General features: G+C 47.9%; 1 protein-coding gene across 3 annotated transcripts in view; it reads left to right on the top strand.

Moving 5' to 3' along the window:
• Positions 1-1,534: 1,534 nt before the first annotated feature.
• The window catches only part of LOC140399248 (adenylate kinase isoenzyme 1-like), a 242,246-nt gene continuing 226,404 nt past the window's right edge, over positions 1,535-17,376 (top strand). For 2 of the 3 annotated variants that reach the window (XM_072488681.1, XM_072488680.1), the window contains exon 1: positions 1,535-2,083. In XM_072488681.1, coding sequence (XP_072344782.1) covers positions 1,928-2,083 — 156 coding nt within the window. In that variant the 5' untranslated portion in view covers positions 1,535-1,927. The remainder of the gene's footprint in view (positions 2,084-17,376) is intronic. The other variant, XM_072488679.1, reaches the window with a different exon arrangement.

Below are 17,376 nucleotides of genomic sequence, written 5' to 3'. Positions count from 1 at the left end.
AGATGGTGGGGGTGAATGTAATGCGACATGAATCCAAATTCCCGGTTGAGGCTGTACTCATGTGTGCGGAACTTGGCTATAAGCTTCTGCTCGGCGATTCTGTGTTGTCGCGCGTCCTGAAGGCCGCCTTGGAGAACGCTTACCTAAGATCAGAAGCTGAATGCCCTAGACTGCTGAAGTGTTCCCCACCATTGTGTGATGTCCGTTCACCCGTTGTCGCAGCGTCTGCATGGTCTTGCCAATGTACCACGCTTCGGGACATCCTTTCCTGCAGCGTATGAGGTAGATAACATTGGCCGAGTCGCACAAGTATGTGCCGCGTACCTAGTGGGTGGTGTTCTCACGTGTAATGATGGTATCCATGTCGATGATCTGGCACGTCTTGCAGAGATTGCCATGGCAGGGTTGTGTGGTGTCGTGGTCACTGTTCTGAAGGCTGGGTAGTTTGCTGCAAACAATGGCTTGTTTGAGGTTGCACGGTTGTTTGATGGCAAGTAGTGGGGGTGTGGGGATGACCTTAGCCACCAATGTTTGTCTTCATCGATGACGTGTTGATGGCTGCGAAGAAGATGTCGTAGTTTCTCCACTCCGGGAAAGTACTGGACGATGAAGGTACTCTGTCTGTTGGGTCCCGTGTTTGTCTTCAGAGGAGGTTGGTGCGGTTTTTTTGCTGTGGTGTGTTGGAACTGTCGATCGATGAGTCGAGCGCCATATCCCCTTTGTACAAGGGCATCTTTCAGCATCTGTAGGTGTCTGTTACGCTCCTCCTCGCCTGAGCAGATCCTGTGTATATGAAGGGCTTGTCCATCGGGGATGGCTTCTTTAATGTGTTTAGGGTGGGAGCTGGAGAAGTGGAGCATCGTGAGGTTATCCGTGGGTTTGCGGTAAAGCAAAGTGCTGAGGTGACCGTTCTTGATGGAGATGAGTGTGTCCAAGAATGCAACTGATTTTGGAGAATAGTCCATGGTGAGTCTGATGGTGGGATGGAACTTATTGATGTCATTGTGTAGTCGTTTCAGTGATTCTTCGCCATGGGTCCAAAGGAAAAAAAATGTCATCGATGTATCTGGTGTATAATGTCGGTTGAAGGTCCTGTGCGGTGAGGAGGTCTTGTTCAAACTTGTGCATGAAGACGTTGGCATATTGAGGTGCAAATTTGGTCCCCATGGCTGTTCCGTGTGTCTGGATGAAGAACTTGTTGTCGAAGGTGAAGACTTGATCTTTATCAGTCTCCACCTATCACTGGCTCTCTGTCCTGCTCTACGACCCCCCCACCCCCCACCCCCCACACACACACAACAGTATAAATCTCATTCTATTTCCAGTTCCCTCTACCTTTGACAAATGGACACCCAGACTCGAAACCTTAGATCCCTTCTCTCTCCGCAGTTGCTGTCTAACCTGCTGAGATTGTCCAGCATCTTCTGTTCCTGGTTGGGCTGGAAAACGCGGGCGCTTGGACCCTGGGCTGATGTTAGGGAAAAAGGAGCGAGGGAGGGAGGGAGGCAGGCACAAGAGCACAAGGAATCTCATTCACTCAAGTCCACCGACCGTCAAGCAAGACAATAACATGCGGACGCCCGGGAGGTGCCTGTAATTACCCCTCCCCGGTGGTAGATACAGAGGGAGGGAGATTGGAGGTGGGTAAACAGGTAAACCCGATCAGTGAGGTTGAAGGCTGGGAGATTGAAGAATTGAGGATTGAAAACTTGCGGCAGGGTTGATTGAGGGAGATTCCCAGGGAGTGACAAAGATGTCCTGGTTTACCAGCTAATCCCAGTGTTTTCCTCTCTCTCTCCCTCTGTTGTGGCGTGAGAAAGGTCCGAGTCGATTTCACACCGAAAAGGGGGAGATGTGTCCCCCCCACCTTGGCCAGGAACATATTTGAGACTTTAATGTTGCATTGTGTGAAGAGAGGGGGGGCTGGATGCAAGACCGGGACAGCGGCGGCGCCAGGAACCCTGACTGCTGTCAGTTTCACTGGTCAGTTTCAGGACTCACCTACTTAGCTTCATCGCCCGGCATGAACTCCAGCGATGCCAAGGATTACCTTTCCAGGAGGGAAATCCCTCAACTGTTCGAGGTAAGGAGAATGAGGAGCAGCCAAGGGGGAGGGGTGTTGCTTCATATGTGGCAGTCCCTCCGGTTTCTATCAGGCAGCTGACAATTGTTTTTAAAAAACAAAACAAATGCATATCATTTTTCAAGACTTTTTTTTTTGGGGGGGGGGGGGGATGGTGATGTGAAAAATTCCTCCTCTCGCTCCTTCCCTTCTGACCATTGAGTGTGTTGGAACGATTCCTGAATGTAGCGAAACCTGGGTATGGAGGCAGTGGTTCCCCGGGGTTATGAGCTGTTAGCAGGGCGAGCAGTCTCCTGGTACACGGGGGAAGTGGCTGTGTGTGTGTCTGTTTCAATGCTCCAGGCTACACAAGCACCTTTTGTTTTACTGGTGCGGTTTTGGAATGCGAGGTATATTTTGGCGGAGGTTTTCTTCCCCCTTTTCCCAGCCCGGGACCGTCCTGGTATGAAAGTTGCTGATTTGGATTGGGCGGTGTTCTGGGTCTGAGTAACTTTCGGAACCTTTTCAGACGGCGAGGACAGGGTAAGAATCCTGGGGGTGTTAGATCTGGCCTGTCGAAACGTGACCAGGCATGTTTGCTCAATTTTGAAAACGTTTCTTTGCACGGCGTCTTTAGAGCCGGTGGAGTCCACACCAAGTGTTGACATTGTTGCCACCATGGCACAGGGTGAGGCGACGCAGAAAGTCCATTCGGCCCTTCCACTGTGTGTTTGTGGGGTTGAGGGACTTGGAAAGAGATATCCGCCTAGAAAGACAAGGGCAGCAGACACATGGGAATACCACTCTGATCCCAGCCACTCACCATTCTTTTTTGTAACAACATTTTATTAAGGCATTTATGGTTTAATAACAACAAAAGATACGAATACAAATGGAAAGCCACTCACCATCCTGATATGGAAACATACTGGGCGGGATTCTCGGTCCCTCAGCCCCATTTTCCAGCGTGGCACCCCCCTGGTGTCAGCGGGATTCTCCACTCCCGGCAGCCGGCCAATGGGTTTTCCCATTGTGGGCTAGCCCACGCCGTCGGGAATTCCGCGAGCGTGGGTGCGTTGCCGGCGAAGCGGAGGATCCCGCAGATCGGGCGTTCCTTCACTGTGGCTGGGTCAGAATCCTGGAACTCTCTCTCTAACAGCACCGTGGGTGCACCGACACCTCATGCACTGCAGAGGTTTCAGAAGTCAGCTCACCACCACCTTCTCCGGGGCCGTTAGGGTTGGGCAATCAATGCCGGCCTAACCAGCGACTTCCACATACCGGAAACGAGCGAAAGAGAATTCCCACGGCTCCACACACCTTTCCCAGGGCTCTGCAATGTTTTCCCTTTTCAAATCTTTATCCAGTTCCTCTTTGAAAGTCACAATATTTAAAAAACTGTAGATACAGAGCAGCTCCCAATATATAGTGCAATGCTGCCCATCATTATTCATAATGTCCTAAAAAACTAGAGAGTTATATTCCTCAAGGTAATTTGGGAGTATCCTCATACATAGGTCCTGACCTTCCCCCAGGTTTCCCTTTTAATGGTGGGCCAGACCATATCACATCACACCCTATCAGTTCTGCTATCGTCCACCAGCAATGTGGTATTCAAATCAGAGCTTCCCTGTTAATTCCACTCGTCAGCTTAAACCTCTGCTGCTGGGAATCCAGGCCAATCCTCAGCACAGATACAGCGAGAGGAGTGAATGGCAAAAGAACCAGGGACGAGATAAAGAGATGTTGTTTAAGCAGCTGTGAAATGGTGATGGAGGAAGATCCAGTAGTGACTTCCGAAAGGGAAGCAGATATATATTTGAAGGGGGAAGGATTATTGCAGGGCCATATAGTGAAAGGGCAGCCGACTGGGACAGTCGGATCGCCTTTCAAAGAGTTTCTTTGCAGGAAGGTGTCAAGTGGGCAGAGCTGTGGCAATGGAGTCTAATTCGGAATGGTATGAAGTGACACATTTGGGGAAGGCTAACGAGGGCATACACTAACTAGTGGGACACAGATGCACAGAGGAACAAGGACACCTTGAACTGCATGGCAGACCGCTGAAGATCCCTGGCAGGTAGGTATGGTGCTCAAGAAGATACATGGGATACTGGCCTTATTTAGCCAAGGCATAGACTATAGAAGCTGGGCGATGCAACTGCATAAAACACTAGTTAGACCACGTGCAGTTCTGGTCACCGCTCTATAGGAAAGATGCCATTCAATCAGAGGGGCAGAGAGCAGATATACCAAGAAGTTGCCTGGACTGGAGAACTTCAATGATGAGGAAAGATTGGCCAGGTTGGGATTGTTTTCTCTGGAGCAGAAGAGACTGGGGAGAGACGCGATTGAAGTGTATAAAATTTTGAGTGATCTAGATAGAGTGGATGGGGAGGCCTTATACCACTCAGATGACGCACCCAGAACCAGGGGCAGAGATTTAGGGGAAGAGGTGGGAGATTTGGAGGGGAACTGAGGGGGAAATCTTTTAGGGGTCAGGAGTTCACTGCCTGAAAGTGTGGTCAAGGCAGAAACACTCATTACATTTAAAATGTACTTGGATAGGCACTTGAAGCACTTTACCTACAAGACTACAGATCAGGGGTGGGAATAGGCTGGATGGTGGCTTGTCGACCAGCATGGAAACGATGGACCGAATGGCCTCCTTCAATGCTGTAAATTGCTATGATTCAATGATTCTGGGCACATGAGAATCGTACTGTGCTGCCATGTTCTATGATTGCATGATTTAGAGCCAAGACTAAAGTCAGGAATGTTGCTATTTAAACATCACAGAGCTGGAGGAGGAATAGCAGATAGGAACACATTGATACACAAAAGATGGTCTTGTCCTGGGCACCAGCGGCAAGAAGACGCGCAACTTGTCACGTAATGCCAGGGATGTTATTCCAAACGCCTGTGCGAAATTTTATCGGGGGGGAGGAGGGAATCATCTTGTCCGTGGGTTGTCTTACACAAGCAAGTATAGATATCTCTTTTTTTTTACTGTTTAAAAATTGGTGCAGTGGCAAAGATGTGAAGCAGGTGCAGAATGTGGCACTGGCTGTGGAACGTTTGAAAGCGGCTTTTTTAAGGAGAGGGGTGAAATGGAGGTGCCAAATAATAATAAAAATTCACGAGCAGGGCCATCATTATCATAGAATAAAATCATAGAATCCCTACAGTGCAGAAGGAGACCATTCGCCCACCTGGTCTGCACCGACCCGCTCAAAGAGCACCCCACCCTTGCCCTGTAACCCCGCCTAACCTTTGGATACTAAGGAGCAATTGAGCGTGGCCAGTCCACCTAACCTGCACATCTCTGGGCAGTAAGGGGCAATTCAGTACGGCCAATCCACCCAACCTGTATATCTTTGGACTGTGGGAGGAAACCGGAGCACCCGGAGGAAACCCACGCAGACACGGGGAGAAAGTGCAAACTCCACACAGTCAACCGAGGTCGGAATCGAACGCAGGTCCCTGGCGCTGTGAGGCAGCAGTGCTAACCACTGTGCTGCCCTTGAGGTGTAACATAACGTCAGACTCCTGTCTTTGTAGTGGAATCGTCAATGGCATATCCTGGTTGTTGTAAACAATATCTAGTCCTTCTTTTGTCAAAGAGACATTTTTCAAAGAATCGGAAAAGTGGTCCCTCCCTGCTGGGAAAGCACGGAGCTCTGGAGAACTCATTATGTGGCTGTTAGTATTTGCTGTTGATTGTGTCGGCTGACCTCTACATAAAGAGGATGTTCCAAGGCATTCATAAAGCGCAAATTCTAACCTGGTGAGCTTCATTTCTAAGGATAATCCTTCAATTATATTTGGTAAATTAAAAGGAAGACTTTTGTGGTGATCAGAAATCTGAGCATACAAATGATGGCTTCATGGCACAGGCTGCAAGCACAGAGGCCGATTGAGATTGTTACAGAGACTTCATTACTCAACCGAATATAAAAGTCACGGACAAAATGACAAACTACCTTCCGAGGGGATGCAATGAAAGTCCACGAGATTGATTCATGCCCTATGAGGAGAGGTTATACTGTATTAACCTATTTGTTCTGGAGCTTAGCAGAATGAGAGGTGATCTTATTGAAACGTATACAGTTTCCAGAGGTTTTGACAGATTAGATGCTGAGAGGCTGTTTACTCTGGCTGGGGCGACTAGAATGAGAGAGCACAGTCTTAGGATAAAGGAGCAGCGCTCCGAAAGCTAGTGACATCGAAACAAACCTGTTGGACTTTAACCTGGTGTTGTAAGATGTCTTAGGATAAAGGAGTAGGCTATTCAGAGCTGAGATGAAGATACATCTTTTCACACGGGGGATTGTGAATCTTTGGAATGCTGTCTCACAGATAATTGGCGATAATCACTTTGAGCATATTCAAGGCCTAGATTGCTAGATTTTAAGGGAATTGAGTATGCGAACAGGACAGGGAGATGGATGTGAGGCGGAAGATAAGTCTTGATCTTCTTGAATGGAGGAACAGACGCGATGCATCGAATGATTGACTCCTGCTCTTGTATCTTACGTTCAATAGTAAACAATTTCCACAACTCCCATTTCTCAGCTTCCCCCAAAACATGGCAGGGGGGGATCTTGGTGACAAATCATTCCAACCCGATGTCACAAAAGCCTCCTCTCTACTGGTCAGAAATGTCCCAGGTTAATTCCTTCTATGCATGCCACAACCTCTTATCTCCACTTCGCTGACAACGCGAGAACAAACGTGATCAACGTTGCCAGTCTTTCACAAGATCGCTGCCGAACTTCAAACGTCACTACTTGTTATCCACAGATGAATCTAAACGTTGTCACCAGCGATGGATCTCAAAACGACGAACTGGATTAAGAGGCAAAATGACAAGATTTAAAAATATTCCAGAGCCGTGTGCCATCCGCACAGTGAATAAACTTTAATGACTGTTAAGCTTTGAACCCCGATAACATAAAACCCTAATCTGATGAACAGTGCGGTATTTTATTCAGTTTGGTCTATCAAATTTTTGTATTATTTATTTTTTACTTGCAGCGATTGATTGCGAAACTTACCTCAGTTCGGTCTTTACCTCTGATGGAAAGTGATTTTTAAATAAATATAAAGCTTTGATGATGCACAGCAACAACAAAACCTTGCATTGTCATGGTGTTTTAAAAAAAAAAAAATTTAGAGTACCCAATTATTTTCTTTTTCCTAATTAAGGGGCAATTTAGTGTGGCCAATCCACCTACCCTGCACATCTTTGGGTTGTGGGGGTGAGACCCACGCCGACACGGGAGAATGTGCAAACTCCACATGGACAATGACCCAGAGCCGGGATCGAACCTGGGACCTCGGTGCCGTGAGGCCTCAGTGCTAACCACTGTGCCACTGTGCTGCCCTGTCATAGAGGAACATAGAACATACAGTGCAGAAGGAGGCCATTCGGCCCATCGAGTCTGCACCGACCCACTTAAGCCCCCACTTCCACCCTATCCCCGTAACCCCTCCTAACCTTTTTGGACACTAAGGGCAATTTAGCGTGGCCAATCCACCTAACCTGCACGTCTTTGGACTGTGGGAGGAAACCGGAGCACCCGGAGGAAACCCACTCAGACACGGGGAGAACGTGCAGACTCCACGCGGACAGTGCCCCAGCAGGTAATCGAACCTGGGACCATGGCGCTGTGAAGCCACAGTGCTAGCCACCTGTACTACCATGGTGTTTTAACGTGGTAAACCGTGCCAAGGTGCTTATTTACACTCTCCTGCTGGGATAAGTGGGTGGAGGGGGAGCTGTGGGTGAGGAAGTGTCAGCCCAAATTCTTTACAGTAAGAACACAGGAAATAGGAGCAGGAGTGGGCCATTCAGCCCATCGAGACTGCTCCACCATTCAATACGATCATGGCTGATTTTGGGCTTCAACCCCATTTCCCCAACTGTTTTCGATATCTCTTCATCCCTGAGAGACCAAAATCTGCCTGTCGCAGCCGTACATATATTCAATGATGGAGCATTCGCAAGCCTCTGGGATGGAGAATTCCAAAGATTCACAACCCTTTGAGTGAGGAAATCTTTCCTCGTCTCTGTCCTAAATGATCACCGCCCCCACCCCCCTCATCCTGAGGCCCTCGTGTATTTCAGACCTCTCTGACCAATGGACACAATCTCTCAGCATCCGCCCAATCAAGCCCCTTCAGAATCGATCAGACCGTCTCACATTCTTCGAAACTCCGGGGAATGTGAGCCCAATTTACTCAGTCTCTCAGGATTGGACAACCCCATCAACCCAGTGGCCAATTTAGTGAACCTCCCACAATAGTGACATGCGCTGGGAAGCATATGTGGGCTTGGATGTCAAGTGAGAGTTCAGTTGCGCTGTTCCCCCACCATGTGAAATAGTTTCACCCAGTGTCCGGCCTCATTGACGAAGGAGGCAGAGCAGAGGGGCTGGAGGTGCCTATGGAACTGTACCTCCGCACGTGTCAGGCTATGGGGAAGTTAGGAGAATGTATTTCATACATCTGGAGGAACTTAGAATAGGGGAAGGAAAGAATTGAGAAGGAAACAGATTAGCAAACATGGAGAAAATGTCTATAGATAGAGGGCTACAAGGTTATGAGGGGCTTGGATAGAGTGGATGGGCAGGCACTCTTTCCCAGGGTGGAGGGGTCAGTCACCAGGGGCCATAGGTTGAAGGTCTGTGGGGCAAAGTTTAGAGGAGATGTGCGAGGCAGGTTTCTTTTACACAGAGGGTGGTGAGTGCCTGGAACGCGTTGCCAGGGGAGGTCGTGGAAGGAGATACATTAACAGTGTTCACAAGGCGTCTCGATAAATACATGAATAGGATGGGTATAGAGGGATATGGCATTAGGAAGTGCTGAGGGTTTTGGCCAAGGATAGGATCATGACTGGTACAGGCTTGGAGGGCTGAAGGGCCTGTTCCTGTGCCGTATTGTTCTTTATGGTATATTTTGAATAATTTTAATATCGACTATTGTTGAAAAGAGAGATCTGAAACCTTTCATCCCACATTCATCAGGGCACATGCAAGAATAGCAAGTTTCAACCAATCACAACAATTTGTGCTAGTCCCTTTGCTTTAATGAGAAATAGTAATCTGCACTAGTTTGTTTTTTTTGGGGGGGGGCATCACTAAATTGTGCATTTTCATTCAGATGTCAAGTCAAGTGTACAGCTAATACTTATACAATAAAAGCTGGAAATTTGAAATGAAAGTAGAAAACACTGGAAGAACTCGGCCTCTGTGGAGAGAGAAAGAAAGTTAACGTTTTGAGTGTTCAGAGCGAATGAGGGAGAAATGCGATGGATTTTATTCAGTTTAAGGGGGCTGGAGCAGTGCAGAAGGTCAGGGATAGGTTGGAGCTAGGGAGAGATTGGGCAGTGGAGTGTTAATGGCAGTGTTAAAGAACAAAAGGTGCTGAGAGTGGCATTAAGGTAAGGTGGCAGAATGTGTTCATCGACATGTTAATAGCTAATGTTTATGGCTGCCAACAGGTCATATAATACATCACATTTTGCAATCCCTGGTTTTCTGAAGAGCTATTTAATGAGGAATCAAGGAAGGCTGTCTATTCATTGAAGTGAAAGTAAATTAAAATCCAAATTAAACTAAATCTTGTTTCACACCTTCCAGGCCTGAGCTTATCTTTTAGGATGTGGGCGTTGCTGGCAAGGTCAGTATTTACTGCCCATGCCAATGCAACGTGAGTGGCTTGTTGCAAATTCCAGAAACACCCAGCCAACTCTGACATCATCTGTGGAGATAGAAATTCGGCCTTGACACCCTTCATTAGAATCTCAGAGGGCAGCGAGGAGTTTGTGGGACAAGTGTGAAGGCACAGGCTGTCCAGGCTAGGTAACAATGGCACATTTCCTTCTCCAAAGGACTGAGTCAACCAGGTGGATTTTTATGACAATCTGGATGTGGCATCATCACAATTGCAAATGACAGCCTTTTATCACAGAATTACTAGTGCAGAAGTAGGCCATTCAGCCCATCGAGTCGGCACTGGCCCACTGAAAGGGCACCCTACCTAGGGTCAGGCAACCACCCTATCCCCGTAACCCCACCTAACTGGTTGGACATTAAGGGGCAATTTAGCTTGGCCAATCTACCTAACCTGCACATCTTCGGGCTTTTAATAGCAGGTTCATTTTGAGTAACTGAACTTAATTTACCCGTCTGCCATTTGAACTCGTATCTCTGGATTGTTCGCCGAATAAGTCACCACATTCCACTGTCTTACTGGGTCCGATTGGATTGTGAATACAGCAAGTAGCACCTTCGAAACAGATCCAGGTTCTTCATAGGCTCCTAGACTGGTTGTGAGAATGAGATCCAACCATGAAGTCCCACAAACAGAATAAAAACAACTAATTAAAAAAAAAAGTTCATTCATGGGATGTGGCCGTCACTGGCTGGGGCAACATTTATTGCCCATCCCTAATTGCCCTTGAAATGAGTTGCTGGCGAGGCCATTTAAAAGTCGACCACATTGCTGTGGATCTAGAGTCACATGTAGGGCAGACCAGGCAAGGACGGCAGATTTCCTTCCCTAGAGTGAACCAAATGGATTTTTACCACAATCGACAATGGCTCCATGGTCATCATTGGATTCTTAAATCCAGATTTTAAAAAAATTCAAATATAACCATCTGTCGGCCTGTTAAACAGGATTGAGTTTCATTTGGATTTGAATTCACTTTCACGTAAATGAATAGACCGCCTTCCTTGATCCTCATTAAACATCTCTTCAGAAAACCAGTGAAGGTAAAATGTGATGTATTTTGAGCTGTTGCAAAAAGATTTAGAGCGCCCAATTCTTTTTTTTTCCTATTAAGGGGCAATTTGGCGTGGCAAATCCGCCTACCCTGCACCTCTTTTGTGTTGTGGGGCTGGTTTAGCACAGGGCTAAATTGCTGGCTTTGAAAGCAGACCAAGGCAGGCCAGCAGCACGGTTCAATTCCCGTACCAGCCTCCCCGAACAGGCGCCGGAATGTGGCGACTAGGGGCTTTTCACAGTAACTTCATTTGAAGCCTACTTGTGACATTAAGCGATTTTCATTCATTTCATAGGGGTGGGTGGCAGGATGGTGGCGCAGTGGGCCTGATGCCTCACGGCGCCGAGGTCCCAGGTTCGATCCCGACTCTGGGTCACGGTCCGTGTGGAGTTTGCACATTCTCCCCGTGTTTGCGTGGGTTTCGCCTCCACAACCCAAGTTAGGTTGATTGGTCGCGCTAAATTGCCCCTTAATTGGAAAAAATGAATTGGATATTCTAAATTTATTTTAAAAAAAACAAACAAACAAAAAAAAATTCATAGGTGTGAGACCCACGCAGACACGGGGAGAATGTGCAACCTCCACACGGACAGTGACCGAGGGCTGGGATTCGAACCGGGGTACCCAGCGCCGTAATCCCAGTGCTAACCACAGTGCCACCTTGCTGCCCTCACAATGTGATAATGACCGAATAATCTCTTTAATGTGACGCTGATCGAGGGATAAATATCAACCACGGCACCAGGGAAGAGCTCCCCTGATCGTCTTCAAAATATGACCACGGGATCTTCCCCTTGGAGAGCAGATGGGAATTTGGGTTAATGTCTCATCAAAAGGCCGACACCTCCGCCAATGCAGCCCTCCCTCAGCCCTGCAGTGGCGGGCCAGCCTGGACATTGGTGTCCAAGCCTCTGGGTGTAATTAAAAACTTATGGAATCCCGGAATGTGCTTCTTCAAAACATAAACAAGGATTTCAAAATCCCACATACTGGAATTTGATTCCTTCAGTCACACTAATACAGGGACCTTGATTCTAACATTCTCACTATTTGCACTCCCACCAAGACTATATTGTAATCGTTTATATTGCTTGGACAAGACGGCGCGCCTTTCAAGAAGCCTCTTAAATTGTCCTTTACACTTGATTTTAAAAATTGTTACCATTCTCTCCATATAATCTTATGAAATAGAAGCGGAAGTAGGCCATTCGGCCCCTCGAGCCTGAGTAATGTTCACAGGGATCAGTGGATGATGGAAACTGAGTTTAAATAATGAGAGAGTTTCATTTTCATAGCGCCTTCATTGACTTCGGGATGCCCCAAAGTGTAACAGCCAATAAAGTATTTTTGAAGCATTATCACTTGCAATTTAGGAACCGCAACAGCCAGTTTATTGCATAGCAAACTCCCACTAACTGGATCACCTATTTTAAATGCTGTTGTTTGAGAGATAGGTACAGGTCAGGGCATGCGGTAGAACTCTCCGATTCTCCGTTGAAAAAAACGTGAGATATCTTATGGAAAGTGCAGCATTTCCTCGACTCTGCGTTAGGGCAGCAGTCTAGATTATTTGTCCAATCTTCTGGAGTGAGACTACAAACCTGCAGCCTTCTGACCTCCAGGGCAGAGAGCTGCCCCACTGATCCATGGCTAACGCCATTGAACTCAGCAATCAATGGCATCGTGGCCGATAGGAGATAGTGATCGCGGTTAGTAGCCATTTGCTGGTGAGCTGTGTGAGGCCTCACACTTTGAGATTATGGGATTGTTGCTGCTCCCATTCCAATGGATGTTGTGCACTGTCTACAGAGAGACAGAAAGGGAAATAATCTTCTGATCGTCTGTGTGATTAGCACAGCAGTTGTCAAAGTGAAAAAAGATGTTTGGACATGAGCCTTTTTCCATCCATGGTGTAGTTCAGGCTATTTCACACATAGTGGGCACGGGTTTAAGTTCTGAGACTGAACTGAAGAGCTATTTGGGGCTTTGGCAAATGATAATGGTATAAACCCTTGCAAATGCTACAAAGAGAACAATAGATATGTTTTAGAATGTACTTTGATCAGATGGTGATGGAGTGAGTTGGCGTGTTGTATGGTGCGGTACAGCCGAAGAGGGGTTTCTGGTTCGATCCCTGGTTTGCTCTGCATTCGCTTTGTCTTAGCTGCGGTAATGTGATCCTCTTATTGGACCTCAGCATCTTTGGGTTTTTGAGAAATGTGCAGGGCAGATGCTCCTGATTGTTAGACTTCGGTCAGGCGGTTAGATTGGAAAAGCTAGGACTGTTTTTCCTCTGGGAGAGAAGGCTGAGAGAAGATTGGATAGAGATGCTCCAAATCATGAGGGGTCTGGACAGAGGAGACAGGGAGAGGTGGGGTTTGGGACGAGCCCAGTTGCCCCGACAGAGTGGGACAGACGACCTCCTTCTGTGGTGTAACCATTCTCTGATTCTAGGACTGAGATGTTCCTGCTATGCCACTCTCCCACCACCCCCTCCCCTCCCCCCTCCGACCACCACCCCCACACCCCTCTCCGACCCCCGTGGCATTCTTTCCCGTGGCGGAGGTGGCTCACCGTTGGCTATCGGCAGGATCTTCCAGTCCTGTCGAAGTCGATGGTGGTTTGCGTGGCCTGCCTGCCCTGCCGACCCCACCGCCAGGGAACCCGTCACGGGGTAGGGGGGGGGGGGTCGCCTTTGTCGGGACCGGAAGATCCCGCTGGTGGGAGGGGACGGAATATCCTGCCCTAAGTGTCTCTGTTAAGTGAATGGTTAGTGGCATTGACTCCACACCCAATCAGGTGTATCTTCTAGAGATAGAAGAGAGGAATATTGTGCTTTTCACTCAAATATAGACTCTAATCCCGTCTCACTAATATATGGATTTATAGGTGTCAGCCAGGTTTTGGGATGGGATAATGAGCAGGGTGTAGAGGTGTTGGACTGGGGGGTGCTGAAATCTGGCATATGCAGAGCTGACTGGTAGAAATCTCTGCATGGTTAGATCAGGGAGTATTTTTGATCATCACCAGCATGTGTGGAAGAATTGGCCCTGATGTGCTAAGTGCCTTTACTCTATAAAGTTAGCAACATGCAAAGTTGTATTTACAAGGCACCCGTCAGGACCCCAGGACGTCCGAAAGCTTTAAAAGCGAATTAAGTAAATTTTCTGTCGCCTGGTAATTTAGGAATGTGAAAAATGGCAAGATAATCTGCGTTAGTGATATTGCCCGAGGAATAAATATTGGCCGGTATTCGAGCGAGGAGCTGCCTGCTGATTTTTGAATAGCGCAGTCAACCGTCAGAGAGCTGATGGGGTCTTGGTTTAATATCTCATCTCAAAATCTTAAAGTGTGCCAAAATGTGCGCCTTGATTCTGTGCTCAAATTTCTGGAGTGGGACCTGAAATAATCTTCTAGTTTAGAGGAGCCAATGCTATGAGGCTGATACGAGACAGCTGTAGATCAGTCTCCCGACTGCCCGTCAATAAGACCTGATTCAACCATTCTGTGTATTGCACGGGTGGAATATTGGCCAAGGCAGCAGACACCCTCCACATCTCTCTCTGCACCTGCACATCTAGAATCATAGAATCCCTACAGTGCAGAATAGGCCAATCGGCCCATCGAGCCTGCACCAACCCTTCGAAAGAGCACCGTACCCAGGTCCACTCCTCCTCCCACCCTATCCTATCGCAATAACCGCAACTAACCTGGACACTAAGGGGCTAGTCCACCTAACCTACACATCTTTGGATTGTGGGAGGAAACCGGAGCACCCGGAGGAAACCGACACAGACACGAGGAGAACGTACAACCTCCACACTAGACAGCCCCCCAAGGCTAGAATCAAACTCGGGTCCCTGGTGCTATGAGGCAGCAGTGCTAACCATTGTTTGACGATGTTTCAAGCTGGCTTCACTTATCTAGGACAACTTTATCCCACAGTGTCTTCAACCTTGGATACTTCCTCAGGGCCTCCTCTCTATTCACTGTTTTTTATCAGGACATGTCATAGATTATCATAGAATTTACAGTGCAGAAGGAGGCCATTCGGCCCATCGAGTCTGCACGGCTCTTGGAAAGAGCACCCCACCCAAGGTCAACACCTCCACCCTATCCCCATAACCCAGTAACCCCACCCAACACTAAGGGCAATTTTGGACACCAAGGGCAATTTATCATGGCCAATCCACCTAACCTGCACATCTTTGGACTGCGGGAGGAAACCGGAGCACCCGGAGGAAACCCACACACACACAGGGAGGATGTGCAGACAGTGACCCAGCCGGGAATCGAACCTGGGACCCTGGAGCTGTGAAGCAATTGTGCTATCCACAATGCTACCGTGCTGCCCACGGTAGTCTTATGTCTACACTAAATCCTGTTATGTATCCAGCCCTATGTAATTTGTGTTTCCCTGTGTTTATTTGCCTGTGTGTTCTAGCTGTCTGAGCCCATCATTTCTACTCCTCCTTTGCCTCCTTTTGTTTTTTTCTCTTTACCATTAAAACCATTCCTCTCGCATTCTGGTCGGTCCCCCTGGCTCAGGGGCTGGACTAGGGGCTGGTTTAGCTCACTGGGCTAAATCGCTGGCTTTTAAAGCAGACCAAGGCAGGCCAGCAGCACGGTACAATTCCCGTACCAGCCTCCCCGAACAGGCGCCGGAATGTGGCGACTAGGGGCTTTTCACAGTAACTTCATTTGAAGCCTACTCGTGACAATAAGCGATTTTCATTCAGTCCTCATCCCCAATCCCTCAAATCCAAAAGACACCAACTTGAATGTTCATGGCAGACAACTAATTTAATCATTCATTGCCAGATGTCACTAAACTATGTGAAGTTTTATCGGGCCCTGTTCTTGTCTGTCACTATGCCAGGAAATTCCAGGAATGCAAAGATGGCCACCCCCTCCTGCCTAGCTTATCTTCTCCCAACACAGGCCCTCTTCTGAAACACTTCTCTCCTGTCTCCTCCATCCTGACATTCAGAAAGTGGCTCATGGATTTCTTTGTCACGAGGATTGAGACCATCCAATTGGCTGTCTCTCTGCTACTTACCTCCCTTTCTCCAGCCCACAATGTCAAACTTTCCCTTCCGTCCTGGCCCTGAACTCATACGTTTCTCTAGCTCCCCTCAATCTCTCTCTCCACGAGACGCACCACCCTTGACGAATGTGATATAAAATAGTTACTTTAGAGATATTAGTCAATGTAATGTAGAGGTAGGCCAGTCTCATTCTGGTGAGTTCACAGACAAAGGATTTCAGACCGCATGGCAAAGCAAAGGAAGAGGTGTGTCCACCAAAGGAGGAGAAAAGGATGCTGGGTAATGGGGGCCAGAGGAAGGGATTGGAAGTGAGCCAATCAGAATGTATTACCAGGTCAGGAGGGGTATAGGATGACCTATGGGAATCGTGTATGTGAAACTTGATGCCATTTGAATGTATCAGTACAGACTTCTTTGTTCTACAGACTCACTTGATTCCAGAGGTGTACGAAGCAAGATGTGCTTTGTGCCGCTGTGAACTGAGTCAAGCTTGCAAGCTAAATAAAATAGCTAATGCTGTACCTGCAAATCCATCTCGACTTTTATTGAGGCCAGACTGACGGGTAAAGAAATTTGGGATTTGACACCCTATTCCCACTAAACCGCCGACCACTCAACTCCCCCTCCCGGTCCCCAGGTCAGCCTCTATTGTTAATGGCTTCACGCTCCTCGGGTCGGCCCTGTTTTTCATCAAGTTTCCCACTTCAACTAACCCACCCTCAGCCCTATTGTCCTTGCAAACTGCCGACGTCTGCAACCTCCTTAACCATTCCGCAAACCATAAATGTAACTTTGCCCCACAAATCAATAACTCTCTGACCTGCAAGTCCATATTTGACCTCCTTCCAGGCAGACCTGCCCCAGGCAAAATGCTGAAATAACATTGATTAAATTGACGAATGTGGCTGTGATCGTGGTAAATCATCCCTCTTCATCCTTCTCAAACCATCTGGACCCTTTCACATAGTTGATCACACCGTCCTCCTCCAAAGCCTTTGTTTAGTTATAAAGCTGCATGGCACTTTGTGTGGAATTTGCACCAATTCCACCCATCCATCACCTGAGGTGGCACGTTGGCACAGTATTTAGCACTGCTGTCTCACTGTGCCAGTGACCTGGGTTCCATTCGGACCTCCGGTGACTGTCTGTGTGGAGTTTGGATGTTCTCCCCGTGTCTGCGTGGGTTTCCTCCCCGGGTGCTCCCGTTTCCTCCCACAGTCAAAAGATGTGCGGGTTAGGTGGATTGGCCACGCTAAATTGCCCCTTAGTGTCCAAAACGTCAGGCATGGTCACGGGAATAGGGCAGGGGAATGGGCCTAGATAGGGTGTTCTTTCAAAGAGTTGGTGCAGACTCGACAGGCTGAATGGGCTCCTCCTGCACCGTAGGGATTCTATGAATTCTAAGTTTGCTGCCCTACACTGGCTTCAGATCAAGCCCTGTCTTGATTTTAAAATTCTCATCCTTGTTTTCTAAACAC

Source organism: Scyliorhinus torazame, chromosome 22 (genome assembly GCF_047496885.1).
Source record: "Scyliorhinus torazame isolate Kashiwa2021f chromosome 22, sScyTor2.1, whole genome shotgun sequence".
NCBI classification, from domain to species: domain Eukaryota; kingdom Metazoa; phylum Chordata; class Chondrichthyes; order Carcharhiniformes; family Scyliorhinidae; genus Scyliorhinus; species Scyliorhinus torazame.
The sequence above is the reverse complement of the archived record's forward strand: the minus strand, read 5'-3'. Positions and strand labels throughout refer to the sequence as shown.